General features: G+C 40.5%; 1 protein-coding gene across 1 annotated transcript in view; it reads left to right on the top strand.

Moving 5' to 3' along the window:
* The window catches only part of PRR16 (proline rich 16), a 180,519-nt gene extending 162,905 nt beyond the window's left edge, over positions 1-17,614 (top strand). Inside the window, exon 2 of the mRNA XM_026507820.4 lies at positions 15,459-17,614. Within this exon, the coding sequence (XP_026363605.1) occupies positions 15,459-16,214 (756 nt within the window). The 3' untranslated portion in view covers positions 16,215-17,614. The remainder of the gene's footprint in view (positions 1-15,458) is intronic.
* The last annotated feature ends 704 nt before the right edge of the window (positions 17,615-18,318 follow it).

The following is an 18,318-nucleotide window of genomic DNA, read 5'->3' on the forward strand; positions in this document are numbered from 1 at the left end:
GTGTCTGAAGTATGCAATAGCATTATGTCTTAAAAAACAATGTACATACCTTAATTTAAAAATATTTTATTGTAAAAAATGCTAACCATCCTATGAGCTTTCAGTGAATCATCTTTTTGCTGGTGGGGGTCTTGCCTCTGTGTGGGTGGCTGCCTACCGATCAGGGTGGTGGCTGCTGAGGCTGGGCCGGCTGTGGCAGTTTCTTAAAGGAACGCAACAATAATGTTTGCCACATTGATTGACTCTTCCTGTTGGGAACGATTTCTCTGTAGCATGCAATGCAGTTTGATAGCATTTTACCCACACAAGGACTTCGTTCAAAACTGGACACAGTCCTCTCAGACCCTGCCGCTGCTGTGTCAGCTAAGGGTATGTCGTGTCTCTTAAATCCTGTGTTGTCATTCCAACAGTCTTCACGCCATCTTCCCCAGGAGAAGATTCCATCTCAAAAACCACTTTCTCTGCTCAAACATAAGAAACAATTTATCCATTCAAGTTTTATCATGAGATGGTAGCAGTTCAGTCTCATCTTCAGGCTCCACCTCTAATTCTAGTTCTCTTGCTGTTTCCACCACATCTGCAGTAACTTCCTCCACGGAACTCTAGAACCCCCCCAAAGTCATCCATGATAGCTGGAATCAACTTCCTCCTAACTCCTTTGGATGTTGATATTTTGACTTTTTCCCATGAATCCCAAGTGCTCTTCCTGGCACTGAGCCCAGTGCGATAAAGCAAATCACAATAATAAAATAAAGTATGCTGTGTAATAATTTCCGGGATTGCCACTTGCTTCAGGAGCATCTCAAAAATGCTTATGATTCTGTGCGGAATTGATTTAAATGAAACCAGGTACTTTCGTGTTACGAGTTTTTTTAAAAAATTAAACATCTTGGTTTTGCAAAGTGTAGAGTTAAAAATTTTGGATTATTTAGTGCTTCAAGTAACATAACCTGTTGAAACTTCTGCGATTTTCCAAGGCTGCCAGGGTCCATTAACATTTTTGGACAAATCATATCTAGAGTTAAATTTTATAGTTGGACCAAGGCTATCTACATACTATCAGTACTATGGCTGTAAAGTAAATTATGACTTAAAGGAAAGGAACCTGCTATAACATGAGCGTCCATCTGCAATTTCTGTCAGAGCACTAATTTCATGCTTTTTTTTTTTTTTTTGACAGTGCCTTAAATCTCAACCGTCTGAGGACTCATCTTTAAAATTGCAATTTACAGCATCTAAACTTCTTAACATGGCCTACTGGGCCCCCCACAATGTGACCTTTATCTGTTTTCAGCCTTGTGTCTTATTTACTTGTCATTTCCTACTTTTTTTAAAGGTTTTATTTATTTGTCAGAGAGAGCACAAGCAGGGGGAGCGACAGACAGAGGGAGAGGGAGAAGCGAACTCCCTGCTGAGTAGGGAGTCTGATGTGGGGCTCGATCCCAGGACCCTGGGATCATGACCTGAGCCAAAGGCAGACGCTTAACCAACTGAGCCACCCAGGTGTCCCATTCCTACTTTATTTTTTACAAACACATAAAAAAATAGTATTTCATACCTTCATGCTATTGCCTCTGCCAAGAAATGACCTTTCCTCTAAATTTTGTTTTAGCATTCAAGACTTCTCTCAGGTGTCACCTGGCTTGAAACTGTCTCTAACCAATGCTACCAACCAACGTGCTTGGAAAGAGTAGATCACTCCTGCTTTCCTATATTTGCAGATCCTTTTACTACCCCCCCCCACACACAATGTATCATAATTATTAGCCTATATGGGGAAGGATCAGGTCAAGTTCACCCTTTAGCTCTGATTTTCTTGGGTATGATTTTAACCATCATCAAGCTAGTTATAGGCACTTGCATTCCCATCTCCAAATCAAGTTCTTCGTAAGAACGTACCAGTACAATTCTCCTTCTTTTATCCATTTTTTTTTTAAACTATGCTCCACACCCAGCACAGAGCCCAACTCCAGGCTTGAACTCACGACCCTGAGATCAAGACCTAAACTGAGATCTCAGGTGCTTAACTAACTGAGCCACCCAGGTGGCCCCTCCTTCTTTATCATTTCTAAACTCTATCTAGTCCTTTCTCAAGACATAACCCTTTTTAACTACCTTTCTTTTATTTTTTTAAGATTTATTTATTTGAGAGAGAAAAGGCGTGTGTCTGTGAATGGGGAAGGGGCAGAGGGGAGGAAGGGAGAGAATCCCAAGCAGACATCAGATTGTGCAGCCCAATTCAGGGCTCCACACCGGGCTCTATCTCACGACCCCGGTATCGTGACCTGAGCCGAAATCAAGAGCAGGACGCTTAACCGACTGAGCCACCCGGCTGCCCCTTCTTGTCTTTATTTTCTAATTATTCAACTCTCTAAGTAATATGCTCGAACCTTTTTTTTTTTTAACTTCAACTCATGTCATTTGACTCATCTTTATGGCAGATGAAGAATTAATCTTTTTTTTCCATGTGTTGTAGAGATCCATCCATAACCAATATCTCAATAGTGAAAATAGAATGAAACAATGTTAATGAACTCATAAAGAAATGAATTTAAACATATTTTTCTAAACTTGAACCTCCCAGAAGGGAATTCAGTTGAAGATACAAATGAATTCTCTTCTTGCACACTGTTGTTATCGACCACACCACCAAGAGTGTACTTCTTTCCCATTTCACTGCTGTGTTCCAAATTTCCAACTATATGGCCTGTTCAATGGAAATCATTATTATTTTTTTCTTGGAGCTTTCTGATTCCCTGTGTTACTTTTGAATAATTGCTTTTTAGGGGCACCTGGGTGGTGGAGTCTGTTTAAGCGTCAGACTCTTGGTCTCAGGGTTGTGGGATCCAGCACCAAGTCAGGCTCTGTGCTCAATGCAGAGTCTGCTTAAGATTCTGTCTCTCCTGGTGGTGCCTGGGTAGCGCAGTCGTTAGGCGGCTGCCTTCGGCTCAGGGCGTGATCCTGGCGTTCCGGGATCGAGTACCACATCGGGCTCCTCTGCTGAGAGCCTGCTTCTTCCTCTCCCTCTCCCCTGCTGTGTTCCCTTCTTCGCTGGCTGTCTCTCTCTGTCACATAAATAAATAAAATCTTAAAAAAAAAAAAAAAAAAGATTCTCTCTCTCCCTCCCTCTCCTGCTGCCCTTCCGCACATTAAAACAAATAAATACATCTTTAAGGGAAAAAAGAATCATTGCTTTTTAGGTCTGTGATACAGGTGTTATTCTTAAATTCTTTCATTTGCTTTCACGGTTCTGTGTTACAATGTTTCTTGGTTCTAATTCTTCCTTTCTCGGATTCCATTTTACTGTGTTACAGTATGTCCTTCAGTTTTAAAGAACAGATACAAGGGATATACACTGTCCTTGTCCCTAATATCTAAAAATATTTTAATTTTCACTTACAATGAGATACTAATTTAGCCAAGTGTAGAATTGGGGTTGAAATCACTTTAGCCAGAACCATTGAAGTTACTGGCAAAAATGTTTTTTGTCATCCGTTCATCCTGAAGAAACCATGATGATTATTTGATTTTCATTTCTGTCTGGGTGTCCTGGGTTTGTTTGGTAGGTTATTGGCTCTGTTTTCATTCATCCTGATTAGCCCTTGGATGATGCTTTCGATCTGAAACTCCCTTTGTATTATCAACTATGAGATTGTTTTCTTTAATTATTTCTTTGAAGCTGCCATCCTATATTTTTCCCCCTTCTTCTGGAACTCCTCAGTCAGCTGGAGCTCTAGGATTGATCTTCCTGCTCTCCGTGTCCTATTTTTTTTTCTTGTATTTTCCTTTAAAAAAATAAATATTCTTGCTTTATGGTTGGGAATATTTCTTAGATTGTATCTTCCAGCCTTTTTATTAACTTTTTTAAATTTAGTACTTATGTTTTCTATTTCAAATACTTCTCTGACATCTACTACTTTTTAAAAAATAACTATGTGTTCTTATTTTATAGCTGCAAGACATTCTCAGACCTTTGTAACACATTAATTAGATTTATTGCAAAGTTCTCTTTGGTTTGCTAATAATGGCAGCTTCATCTTTGGTATCGATCTGTACGTTCGTCCTGGTTCTTCTATTGATCTTTTGATCCTCAGGCATATATTTATATTATATAGATATTGTATAGTCTTTCCCATATACAGGACAAGGCAGAGTGCTGACAGAGGGGAAGGCATGAGCTTAGTGATCTGGACAGGGAGACACTAGCTGTTCTTACCCCATTTCTACTACTTTCCCCATCGAAAAGTAAAGGAGAACAGTATTGTTGAAGTTACCGATTCTACTCAGCCTTCTACTTATCCAGAAATATTGTTCACTTTCCCTATAGCTAGAATCTCAGTTTTTCTCAGTGTGAGCTATTGCTGTGCTGCTGATCCTAATGCCCTTCCAAGAGCATGAGGCCATTTGACAGCGTTTTCCATTGTGAGAACAGTCACTCAGCAACTTCACACTCTTAGTTTTTGCATTACTTCTCACTCCCACCCTTTCTCTGTGCCACTTTCAGGTTTGGAATTCTGCTGGGAGTTCATCAGCGCTTTTTCCACCTTTTTATTAATTCGTCCCTGTATTTATAAAAATCTCTGCTCCGTGTATACCGCACTTGAGAAAATTTTCTGAGTTTATTACTGTTGTTCCCCTTTGCTCTCATTCAACTATGATTTGGAGAGGAAGACACTAAGTACATGTGATCAGTCCCTATTAAACTAGAACCATTTTTCTTAATCGTCACTATCTCATATAATAACAGATGAATAGTATTTGCACAAGAAATATTTGTCAAACCCAGTTGAACACACAGAAAATAAGACAGATTGCGTTACAGCTTTCTACTGCTTTTCTGTTGATGAGGCTTGACATGAATGATGGTGTTGTTTGTTTTTCTTTTTAATCTTGGTTGCTTCCGGAGAACAGGTTATCAATTGCCACTTTTATGTATATTACAAACACAAGCAACACAGTACCTCCCCAAGATATACCGTGTGCTGTCTCAAAAAGTTTCAAAAGGTGTGCCTGGGTGGCTCAGTCAGTTAAGCCTCCAGCTCTTGGTTTTGGCTCAGGCCATGATCTCATGGGTCATGAGATCAAGCCCAGTACCTTAAAAAGTTTCAAAAAATTAGACATTTTTAAGTAAGTTTATCCTTACCATGTACTTCCCAACAAGAATGATTAGATGTGTATGATTTTTTGTTTGTGTGGTGTGGGTGTGTATGTGTTTTAGAGGATGCTATTTGGCTTGAAATATCCTTCCTCCCTTTTTATTCTGTAGAACCATTGCTATTCACTAGGCACTTTGAGCCCCAGATAAAAGCCTCCATTTCCCAGCCTCCTTGCCTCTAGGAAACTTAATTTTGGCTGGTGAACTGTAAGCAAATCAAATGCAATACTCCTGAAACGTCTCTTTAAACAGGAGTAGTTATGCCTTCGCTCACCTTTTCTGTTCTTCCCCTTGAAATGCTTTTGTGATGGCTAGAAGTCCAGCTCTGAAGTTGGACATGAGAATGGAGGTCACACACTTGGGACAGCAGAGCAGAAAAGTAGACAGAGCTTGAGTTTCTGGCAACTTCACGGTAGTGCCTTAGCTACCCTAGATGACTTCCATCTCCAGCTTTGGATGCTCCCAGATGCACCAACGAACAGGACAGTAACTAAGCATGAACTAATACAACAGTATTAGTATGGCGTTTGGGATGTTGTGGAACCAGAGCAGCAGCTGATTGGCTAGGTCTCTAAGAAATAATGTGTAGGATGTAACAGTTGCCGTAGAAATCCAGAGATAGCTTTAGGAACCCGAGACTATTCTAGTTCTCTCTTGGGAAGCAAGCAAGCATTTAGTGTCTACCACTTGAGCAGCTCTCCTGTACTGGTCATTGGGCCTTTTCAAAAGTCGAGAGAAGCCCGAGTCTCTCCTGTTTTGTTTTTTTGTTTTTTGTTTTTTTTTAAGTTCTCATAGAATTTTTTTTTTAAGCTAAATAAATGCCAAAGCAGAGTTAACCAAATTGCGGAATGATTTCAGTATTTCCACATATTAAATTGTTTCTAACACAAGTGCATTCACAAAATGATTACCAGAATTATTTGTACATAATAATTCAGATGCAGCATGTAACAAATACTGTGATCTAACAAAGGAACACAAAGTCGTCTGCTCTATGACGAACTACTTATTTTACTCCTATCAATAGGTCAGTAGCATAGGTAGATAGGTAACAGATAAATAATAAATAGATAGATAAATATAAATTTGGTATAAATGTAAAAAAAATATAAATTTGGGGTAATATCAAAAGTAGAAATGAAGTATGTAAGTGATAAATAGGAGGCCAAGGAAACTCCCCACTTGTCCTCATTCTGGAAGAGCCCCACTGGTGACTGCACTCCTCTCTGTTTCATCTCTTCCGGAGGATCCGACTGGGTCTGCTGGTTGCCGTCCTGTATACTGTGCCTCTGCTGGAGAGCTCTTGGGTCTGCCTGCCTTTGGGCTCAGCCACTGACCGTGGTCTAAGAGCTCTGAGGAGGGAATGTTTCCAGCTGTGTCTTCTCTTGGGAGAAATTCCTGTGGTTCCCATTCATTTCTCTTTTTAGATCTTTGCAGCTGATGCTACGTATTCAAAAGGTGGTTGTTTTGATAAATCAATATTAGAGACCTTAGAAGATTTCATAAATTTTCTTACACAGATTTAAGTCGGGGTTAAGTTCTTTCTTTCCTTCCATTAAGTTTGGAACTGCAGTTTTTATAGTTGCGAATTATTACTGAGGAGACCCTGGAGGAAGATTCCCTCAAATTGAAAGAGCGTTTTCTTTGTTTTTAAGGCAATTGAACTAGATATGGTGTGATTTTTATTTAAATAAGATCAGTAGGATTTAGGAACGACCTAAATACATCTGCAGCTATCGATGTAGACAAATGATTAAGGATAAGTACACACTTAAACTAGCTTCACTGTTTTGGAGAGTGACGGAAATGTTCTCTGTCCCAAGCTGTGGAGCTAGGCTCGAACAGTCAAGAACAGGAAGAGAGCTGACCAGGTGTCACCCATGCCTCATTTCCGCCTTCATTTTCCTACACTTCACCCATTCCTTTGTGCCTTTCTGAACAAGTGGAATTGGTGAGTGTGACAACTTTGAAAATCAGACCCAAGCTGGAAAAGCTGGGGAGGGATGGAAGTGAGGTCAAGACATGTCTTTTCTCTCAGAGTTTCCTCTTGTCCACTTCTCTCTCTCAGCATATTATCAGAGCATCTACTCTTGCAATCGTGGCTTTCTGCCAGGGAAACTAAGGTGGAAATCCATGCTCGTGGTCTGAGGAGAAATCATATAAATACATACAAGAAATCATATAATTTAAGAAATCATATAAATACATATAAAAAATCATATAATTCCAATAGACGAAGACAATTGTAATAATAAAAGGAGATAGCCACGTGAGAACATAGGACAAAGAGCTCTTAATTTCTTTAACTTTAAGTAAATCTGTTTGTCCTGACTTTCACTCTAATGATAACCCTACGGTGTCTCTATTTTTGTTCTTCATAGTTTAATATTTATATAATTAATATAAATGAATTGGATTTCCACAAATAGCTTAGATCATACAACCCCTTAATTTCTGCCAAATCTGCTTCTCTTGTGTGAAAATATTTAGGGATATTCCCCCAGATACGAAAACCGGGAGCTTGTATGATTCCTAAATCACAATTATCATTGTTCTTAACTATTCCACAATTGAACCACAGCTCCCATGTATCTGACTCTAACAGAAACCTCCGAAAACCATCAAACGCATCACCTCCCATTGTCTTTTCTTTAAGTCTCTTTGTTTCAATTCCTTTGGCAGATTCTTCTCTCGGCATGAGCAGCCCCACTTAGACAGATGGCCAGTTTCATATTTGAGAGATAATTTCTCCCTTGCGTCTAATGTGCGTGTTCTCAGACTTATGATTAATGTCACGCTTCTTCTCATCTCCAAGTATCTGCAAACAGTCCGTCCCTCCAGTTCTGCTTTCTAACATTTTGTTTTCGGTTTAATTCCATCATGCCTGTGGTTATGATTCCTTTAGTTGCAATATGATACTCTGAAAGAATTTCAGCAAAACACTGAAGTGTAATTATAAGGACACAGTGTATTCCTTGTCTGGCTAATTTATTCATCTCTCCCTTGGCTGCAGTAGAGTCTAAGTCGCCAAGTAAATAAACTTGAGCACCTTGCAATATGTTCTCCACATGGCCGCTGTAAGAATTACTTCTTTTCTTTCTTTCTTTCTAACTTCATTTAACTAGTGTTAAATATTTATTTTATTTGCAAGTTATAAAATGTTTCACACATGACAGAAAATAAATAAACTCATGTAACCACTGTAACCCAGACTTAACAAAAGTTAACCCTCTTATCCTAATTACTTTGCATCCAGTTTTAAAAGAAATGAAGTATTTTAGCTGTATGGCTGCTGCCTCTCAACTCCCCTCCCCTTCCTCCTTGCCTAAACTTGATGTGTATTATTTATTTTCACATCTTATAAACTAAACTACCCTTGTTTCTATACATAAACAATACAGACACTGAGTATATGTGCTTTAACTTCGGTACATTCAACGTTAGGTTTTTGAGATTTATCCCTACTGATACATGTGTATTTCTAGTTACTTCCTTTGAACTCCTTTATATTTGCACTTAGTAACGGATATTTAGGTTGTTTCCAGTTTTTTGCTATGAGAAAACAAACAACCTTACAAGGAACATTCCTATGCTTTTTCAACCCTGTGCACATTCCGTTCGAGTTTCTCTAGAGTAGGTTAGGCTTTGTTCCTAAAATATCCATACCAGAGGGTAGGTACCTTGTCCACTTTATAGGACATTGTCAAAAATTCTCTCAACGGACTGAATTTATATTGGCCTTAGCAATGTACAGAGTTCCCATTTATCTGCATCATCACTGTCAACTGGAATTGTCAGCCTGCTTTGTTTGGAAGCACTATTTGAGAATGAAATGCTCCTGCATCTGTCTTGTTTGTCCTCCCTTGATTACTCCTGAGATTGAGTGTATTTTCATGGCTTTTGGAAATTTGGCGTTCATCTTGTGTCAGTTACTGTTTTTACAACATTTTTCTGATTTTTCATGCATGTGTGTCCGTAAGCTCCAAATTTTGTTTCATTCTTTTTTTTTTTTTTTTTTTTTGTCTAAGTTAGTATTGATACAATAGTGTTTGGATGAAGAAAAATTTAGGTTAAGATTTTTCCTTGGCATTTATGGAGCTGCATGAGGCGTCATTAGGCTATTTGCCTAAGTGTCAGTTTATATCAATGTTTCTGTGTCCTTTTTTGAAAATTATTGGTAATCTACTTATGTCTGTTATGATTATTAATATATCTGGAGTTATTTTTTTCTATCTTAGGCAGTTTCTTTCCTCTTTACTATGCTCTTTTTGTTTTGTTTTCTTATTTTCTGCTTTTTTAAAATTTAAAAGTTGCCACATTTTTCTTACTCATTTTTAAAACTTTTTATTGTTTTGGAAATTATAAGTTTGTCTATTAATTCAGTAATGGCCCTAAAATTTTTTTCACATGCCTTCTTGACTTAATGAAACGTAATCAGTATCACATCACTACTGATTCCGTATACACCAAAAAAAAAAAAAAAAATACGGTGACCTTAAAGTGTTTCAACTCTGTTTGTTTACTAATCAGACATGTCATTTTTCCTATTATTCTACTTTCTCATTTTTCTAATCTCCCCAGTTAGTCATTAGTACATTTTTGTTTTGTAGTCAATGCATTTGTGCTAGCCCTTTCTTCTGGCTTTTTAGCTCTTTCTGAATTGTCATTTATAGTAATTTCAACACCGGACTGTAAAAAGTATAGTCTCTCAGTCTTTATGTCTGACAATGTTGATTTCACCCTCACTTTTACAGAAGAATTCAACTATATTTCCAATTACTTCCTTTCATGATGAAACATATTCCTAAATTTTCTTCAGACTTCTATTGGTTGTTTGAAAATCTGTCAGCCTAATTTTTGTTACTCAATGCATACTTGGTGCCCCTTGTTTTATTTATTTATTTATTTATTTATTTATTTATTTATTTAAATTTTTTTTTTTTTAAGATTTTATTTATTTATTTGACAGACAGAGACAGCCAGCGAGAGAGGGAACACAAGCAGGGGGAGCAGGAGAGGAAGAAGCAGGCTCCTAGTGGAGAAGCCCGATATGGGGCTCGATCCCAGAACTCCAGGATCACGCCCTGAGCTGAAGGCAGACGCTTAATGACTGCGCCACCCAGGCGCCCCGCCCCTTGTTTTATTGTTGTAAAACTTCTATGATTACTTTGAGAGGAGAGGGAGACATTTCCTCCTTTCCTCCCAGGGTTCTTCTAGCTGGTTGAGGAAGTAAATTGACATGGGACAGAATAACAGTAGAAAAAACCCAAAGTTTTATTATGTGTTCATGAAAGTCCAATAATGAAACAGCGACCCAAACAAATGAGCAAGGCAGTCAGTTTTTGTACATTTTAGACAAAGAGAAAATAAATTTGTGAGGAATTGCCAGGATAAAGAAAACATGCTTGGGAGCTTTAATTAGTAAGAAATTCTAAGCAAAATTGAGCCAAGGTGAAAAAGTAACAAGGGGGGCATCTGGGTGGCTCAGTCTGTGAAGAGTCTGCCTTCAGCTCAGGTTATGATCTCAGGGTCCTGGGATCGAGTCCCGCATCAGGCGCCCTGCTCAGTGGGGAGCCTGCTTCTCCCACTCCTCCCCGCTCATGCTTGCTCTTACTATCTCTCTCTCTCTCTCAAATAAATAAATAAAATATATATATTTTTAAAAGTAACAAGGTTTGGGGCGCCTGGGTGGCATAGTCGTTAAGCATCTGCCTTCGGCTCAGGTCATGATCGCAGGGTCCTGGGATCAAGCCCCGCATCGGGCTCCCTGCTCAGCAGGATGCCTTCTTCTCCCTCTCCCACTCCCCCTGCTTATGTTCCCTCTCTTGCTGTCTCTTTCTGTCAAATAAATAAATAAAATCTTTAAAAAAAATAACAAGGTTTGTTTCTATAGTTTTCTAGGCTTTAAAATTCCTGTCTCTGGTGATAAGGATGCCTTTTTATTCCTTAGTATAGGGAGGGTACTTTTTCATACAAAAGATTTATTTCTTGCTTTCAGGGGGACACGGGGTTCTGAGTGTCCTTGCACCAGCTGATCCTGAGTAGCTTTAATACAAAATCATTAATATGCCTGTGGTACCTGTTGGGCCCCCGCCCTTGGCATCTACTCTTTTCCGTGTTATGTGTTCTAATGACAGTATGTCTGGGGGTGGGTTTGTTTATATTTTCCTGTTTGGAGCTCTGTGTACTTCTCTCATTAGAAGATCCTTCCATTCTGAAAAATAGCAAGTCATAATCTCTTTGAACAGTGCTTCTCACCCTTCTAGAACTCTAAAACTATGAGCTACTTGATCAGCACTTAGCAGGGACTCGCACAGCCTGGCTGCGGGCTGACTCTCCAGCCTCACCTCTCACGATGCCCTTCAGCCTAGAGTCTTCTCGGTATGGCTTGCGCTCAGGCCCTCTCTTCTGTCAGAGGACCTTTATCAGGCCCTTTCCTGAGTGGCCTTCTGAAATCACACCTCTTCCACCAGTTCACAGCCACTTATCCTTCAGGGGGGTTTCGCTGTGTTTTCTCGTGGGCTGTTTTTACTCCCCTCTTAACAGTGTCTTGGTCCGTCATTCAGAGTCCCTGGAAAAGTAGTACTCTTACAGTTACTTGTTTGAGTATCTAATTCATGCCGGGTCCTTCCACTGTATTCTCCACTCACGAGAGTAGTGCAGTTGACCTTTGAAGTCCAGAGGTTGGAACCCTGGAGGTCCACTTATATGCAAATTTTTTCCAATAAATACAGTACTGTAATGTACTTTCTCTTCCTTATGATTTCCTTAGTAACATTTTTGTTTCTTTAGTTTACTTTGTGGCAAGAGTACAGTATATAATGTTCTTGGCATACATAGTATATGTTAATCAACTCTTTCTGTTATCAAGAAGGCTTCTAAGTCAACAGTCGGCTATTAGTGGTTAAGTTTTGGGGGTTCAACAGATGCACATCTTTTCACAGAAGTAGCGCCCCAAGCCTTGTGTTAGGCAAGGGTCCACTGTATTTTGTCTGTTTTCGTTTTTCATTCTGTTGGCATTAATAGGCACTCAGGAAATAACAACATGGAGACTAAAACCCACCAGCAGCTGCAGGACCATATGAGAGGCCCAGGCAATACTGATTCCTCTCTGACCAGAAGCCTCCCTTCCGCCAGAGCAGACCAGCTTTCTCTCCTTCCCTGCACATACTTAATGCACTAGAAGGCTCAGGGTAAAGGGTCTCTCCAGGTTAAATAGGGCCCAGTACCTGTGAGCCCAGACAGTCCCCCGATCTCTCACATTCTTTCCGTGTCCTCCCACTTTAATTCCTGGGATGTCTGGTCTAGAGCTGCAGAATGTGCCGCCAACATTCTGGATCATTTCTGGATAAATCCCTTTCCCCCTGTGTTATTCTAGGGTAACTGAGCTGATGTGACTTTGGAAAGTAACGACTTCAAAAATCAAATGAGAAAGAACATGTTTTCGTTCACTCCTAAGCTAAAGAAATACCCTTCAGCGCACGTGTTTAACGAGTATTTAGTGAGCCCCTTTTGAGTGTCGTGCAATACCTTAGGACTTTAGGCCACAGTAGTAAAAACAAATGTGGTCTCTGATCTCACTGAAATGAGAGGCTAGAGAGGAAAGACTATTCCGGGACTCCTACTACTAACTAAACAATCAAAAAGTATGTGAATACTTTGAGTGAGAGAAATAAAGTTCCCTGTGAATATTTAACAAATCCACAGGACCCACATGGGAAATTGTAGTAGGATAGGAAAGGCTGGGGTCACAAGGGACTCCTGAGCTAAGATTTTAAGTCGACAAAGAGGAGAGGTCAGAGCATTGCAAGAAGAAAAATTAGTTTGTGCAGATGTCCTAAGCAGGACGCAGACTGACAATTATGAGGGTCTATAAGAAGACCCAGGAGGTTTGAGAGCAGAAAAGAAAAAGGAAATTTATTAGATTTGAGGATGGAGAGTCATTTAAGGAGAGACAGTGATGTGCTGATGGGTACTGGCTAAAAAGGGGCCAGTTGTTCTATTTTCAGAAATTTCGTGTGAGCCAGCTGCTAAATAACTCTTATTAAAACCAAAATATAGAATCACTGAACTCTACTTCTGAAACGAATAATACACTGTATGTTAATTAATTGAATTTAAATAAAATAAAATAAAATTTAAAAATGTGTATACATATATATATAAACTCATATTAAATAAATTACATTAAATACAAAGGCTTTCTAATTGTTCTTAGTAATTCTTACTTATTTTTCTACATTCTACTATTATTTGTGCCCCTGAGTTTATTTTTGCCCATTCTACTGCTGCGTCAGTGAACATTTCTGACAACCTCACATGCAGCGATGCCACATTGACTAACTTGAAATTGATCACAGTGGGAATTTACACCAAGGAAATTGGCAAACTTTCCAAATCAAAACTCCCTTACACCTCTAAGAACCAGTTTTAGACATTTGCCAGCACAAGGCTGAGGGAAACTATACACGACCTTGGAGACAGTGTTAAGAATTGATCTTTATCACAGACGAAATGAACAGGCATTGAAAGGTTTTGAGCAGGGAGTCGAAGCCAAGAGCACATACCTATCTTAAAAAAACCACTGACATGACAGAATTGAAAGGTGACTTTGGGGGGCCCATAGGGTACATAATGGTGGCTCAGACGAGGACCAAAGAAATGAAAATGCAGAGAGGTGGGTTTGAAATATATTTAGGAGCTAAAATAGAAGGCTGAGCTCTGGTGACAGTAGCAAGAAATGATCACTTAAGACCCTTAATGAGGAAGAAGTAGAATCTCTACATCCTCCCTAGTTCTGGATGCTTATGATGTTTTCATTCTGAGCCCAATTCTGCCACCATGTGTCAAAGAGCCAGCTTCACAGTTGAATACACTTAGGCCTGAGGAAGGAGACAAATCTGCATATGGAAACGTGAAATGAAAAGATTATTCGTAAATAAATTATTTTAAAAGTGATCCGTAACCTTTCCGTCTTTATAGATGGGTGATCGTGCATTTATGGCACCCATGAGAATGGTCCCCAACATCTCTGCCTGAGGGAGGGTGGATGACCCTGTCTGATATCCAGCATTTGAGCCAAGCTGTGCTTCCTTTCCGCAAGCTCTCTCCAGACAATGCCTGAATAGGACAGAGACCCTCTGTCCCAGATCCCTTCCATCAGTGGCTTTAACACCATGACTCCTCGTTCCCATCCTCCTCTTTCACATCCATCCTCCTTCACGTGGGTCAGACCTACATCACTCTCTGATGGTTCTGCCAGCCATGTTTGATTCCCTGCCTCTGCCTTGTGTCTGCGGCAGGTCTTGAGATGCTGTGACTCGAATCCCTCCCCAAAGTGATGGCAGACATCCACAGTGCAAGTTCTTGGGGCCAAGAGAATTTTCTGCCCCTTTCCCCAACATCAGACAGCTGCTGCTTCTCCCCTTTCTCAGAAGCAGGAAACTGTTGCCTGTGTCTTAGATGGTTGCCCTTCCCTTAATGCTTAAGTGTTGTGTTTTATGAGGGTTGAAGATCTGGGAAGTCCCTGGGGTTTTATGTCTGTGTTTCCAGGGGGCCGGGGGACTCATTCATTCCATTCTCTGCCCTGCCCTCAACCCCCGACTCGAGAAGCCGGTGGAAGAGATATGAGTGAGGACAGACGCATTGTGTCTGGCTCCCGAGGATTCCAAGTTGTCATGATAGCACGTACCCCACCTTTAATTATTCATTACAGTTCTAGCTGTTTCCTTTCCTCACTTTGGTGGAAGCTGTCTGTTCCCTATGATTTGTCAAAGGTGTAACAGTTGATGTGTCCTTTCTATCCTCGGAGGGCTGGAGACTTCTCGCGGCTCAGTTCAGCAGGTGTCCTTGTGATTCTCCCTTCTCTGATTGTCTCAAGAAAAGTGAGGGTTTTGCAGAGTATCTGGCTTTTTTCATTTTTAGCATGAGATTAATGTTCTCCTGTAGCTTTCTACGGGCTGAGCCGAGGGAAAATCCCCACCTCTTGTTTGTAAAAATCAGTTCTATTTCTGCACCAGGGTCTTATCTTTGCTGGGTCCAGCAGAGCCAGGAATAGAATGTATATATAAATCGTCTATTATGTTCTAGGTACGTGAAATCGTTAGGTCATCAAACAGTCCACACGCCCCTGGAGGCTGTTCTGTCAATGTATTGAATGAAAACATCACCCAACCATGGAATCCATGAGGTAGTAGGAGTTAAGGCCCCCCGAGCAGATTTCCAGCTCGACAGGGAGACGTTGTTTCCGGTCTGTTTGGCTTTGGGTCACTGTTCACCACAGTTACCTTGTCCTTCTCACCAGGTGGTTGACCAGATTGATACCCTGACCTCCGACCTACAGCTGGAGGATGAGATGACCGACAGCTCCAAAACGGACACGCTGAACAGTAGCTCCAGTGGCACCACCGCCTCCAGCATCGAGAAGATCAAAGTGCAGGCCAACGCACCCCTCATCAAACCCCCAGCGCACCCGTCCGCTATCCTCACCGTCCTGAGAAAGCCAAACCCCCCACCGCCCCCCCCACGGTTGACCCCTGTGAAGTGTGAAGAGCCCCAGAGAGGGGTGGCTGCGCTCCATCCCGTGAAGACGAACGGCACCCTCCTGCGAAACGGAGGCTTCCCCGGGGCACCGAGCAAAATTCCCAATGGAGACATCTGCTGCATCCCCGCTGGTACCTTGGACAAGGCTCCGGGGCCGCCCCTGATGCACAGACCTGACAAAGACAGGTGTCCCCAGGCAGGGCCTCGGGAGCGAGTTCGGTTTAATGAAAAAGTGCAGTACCATGGCTATTGTCCCGACTGTGACGCCCGGTATAACATAAAACACAGGGAGGTCCACTTACACAGCGAACCCGTCCACCCACCGGGAAAGCTTCCTCCCCCAGGCCCTCCCCTCCCTCCTCCACCCCACCTCCCTCCTTTTCCGCTGGAAAACGGGGGACTGGGAATAAGCCACAGTAACAGCTTCCCCCCTCTCAGACCTGCAACTGTGCCTCCTCCCACTGCACCAAAACCACAGAAGACGATCTTGAGGAAATCAACCACTACAACAGTGTGATGTATGCCATTTCCAAAACCTTTTTTGCTTTTGTTTTTTTAATTTCTATATTATAAACATAAAATAATAAGTAATGAGCACTTTCTACTCAAGCAATAAAAAGCCCAAATATATTAATCCTGCATTCAGCAAAGTGGCATAAAGACCACCTGGTAAGTATGCCGTATGTTGTTTATATCCCGGGTATACGGTGTTTAAAAAGTTGCATCATCAGAAACCACAGAACCATGAAAAAGCTGCATTTATTGTTTTTTGGTTTTTTTTCCCCAACCGGCCTATGCTAAAGGGTGACCTGTAGATTTCAAACCGTCTGATTTACTATCAAAGATGGGATTAGATTCATTTTATCCATGCCTAACTCATCTATGCATTAATAACTTGTCATCCTCCTAACTTTGACCAGATGCTTTTTAGGAAGAAATTTTAATACCGAAGGACTATTTTATTATTTTTTCTAAAGATGTTTGTCACTAGTTTTACATTATGAAGCGCCAAGAACAATGCCAAAAAGTTTATTTTCTATACTCTACAATTATGATTATATGTTCCTCTCGATATGTAATGAAAGATTTTTGTCTGTGGAAATACCATATGTCAATAAACAACCGTACATAATGGCAAAAGTACATGTTCCTCAGAGCGAAAATGAAGTAGTGGTTCCTCGAATCCCGTGTTAATATTCATCAAAATGGGTGGCTACGCTGACCGAGTTTGGAGAAGATTACAGTGAGTATATGGCAGCATTTTCTAAATTAAATATCATTATCAGGTCACAAGTAGTACTTTACACATTTTCACAGTCTGTCTTGTGGTTTCCCCAAGACCGTATATTGAAGGTCTCATGACCCAATACATGGCCAACCCCTTTAGAGCCTCCTCTCACTCGGCCTCCCTCCCGGACACACCATAAACCAGGACACGTAAGCCGTGGGATGATTTGCCTCCTTCACCAGCAAGTTCTCTGCCTCCCCAAGGGAATCCTATTTATAAGAGAATCATAGCGGAAAATAAGGATGCTTCTGGAATAGGATGTTTTTAGTATCAGCCTTAATGCTGCTTCCCCTCAGAGTTGAAATATGCCAGGGGTCTTTGTTATTTTATAGAAGGAAGAGAAGAAGTCCTTTCCTCCTGACATCTTATAGAGGTCCTTCTCTTAAGCCTAACTCGCCAGCTTGTCACTTATCCGCCCATGGATCAAGTTCACTTCCCAACTACTGTGATTTGGATTGATTGGCTATTTTGCTCTGGAACTAGAAATGAGTTTCTCTGTCCTAGAACCGTGATGACAGGTGCATACCTGAACACAAGTTGTCCATTAAGTGGCAAGAGGAGAGGGAGTTATCTTTGGTGAAAATTGGTTTATTGTGCAGCTTAATAAAATAATACTATAATCTTTTGGACTACTTGGCTTTTGATCTCAAAACTTTAATTTTTGTTGCTACAGGGAAGTAGTCCTATTTCTTTGTTGCCTTTTTCAAATCATACGATGGCAATCTGGCATACTGTTTTTTCAACAACTTCCTATTAAAAGATGATAACATACCTTAGGCAGAATGACAGAAAGAAAATAGGCATTACTTTTTGAAGGAACAATTAAATGAGTAAAAAAAACCAGAGGATGTCATGTTACAAATTTACGCAGCATGATTTTCGTTCCTATGTGTGTTGGCTGTGAAGATAATGCAAGCACAATAAATCCATTTTTTTTCTTCAGAAAGTTACAGAACATAAGACCAATAATAAAGAAAAGCCATAATCTAAAATATATTAATTGTGTGATAAGTATGTTTAATAAACCCGTCCCAAGTAAACACAGAATTGACTTCCCGAATACCAAACTAATATATTCTTAACTTTTTCATGCATTCATTTAGGCTTGATATAAATAAACCCAAGCTTTCATCATCTTTCTAGATTTTAGTAATTACTTTCTTTCAAATGTGCATCCAGCGTTAGACCATATGGTGTTATGAGCAGTCTTTGAAGACACGCAGCTTCTCCCTTCAGCTCATCTTCCTTTCACAGCCAGTTACCGTGACCTAATAATTAGCTTTTCGTTGGAAATGCTGACCCCTGTCAATGTCTGGGAGCCAGTCTGGATCTC

Source organism: Ursus arctos, unplaced genomic scaffold, assembly GCF_023065955.2.
Source record: "Ursus arctos isolate Adak ecotype North America unplaced genomic scaffold, UrsArc2.0 scaffold_5, whole genome shotgun sequence".
Classification (NCBI taxonomy): Eukaryota; Metazoa; Chordata; class Mammalia; order Carnivora; family Ursidae; genus Ursus; species Ursus arctos.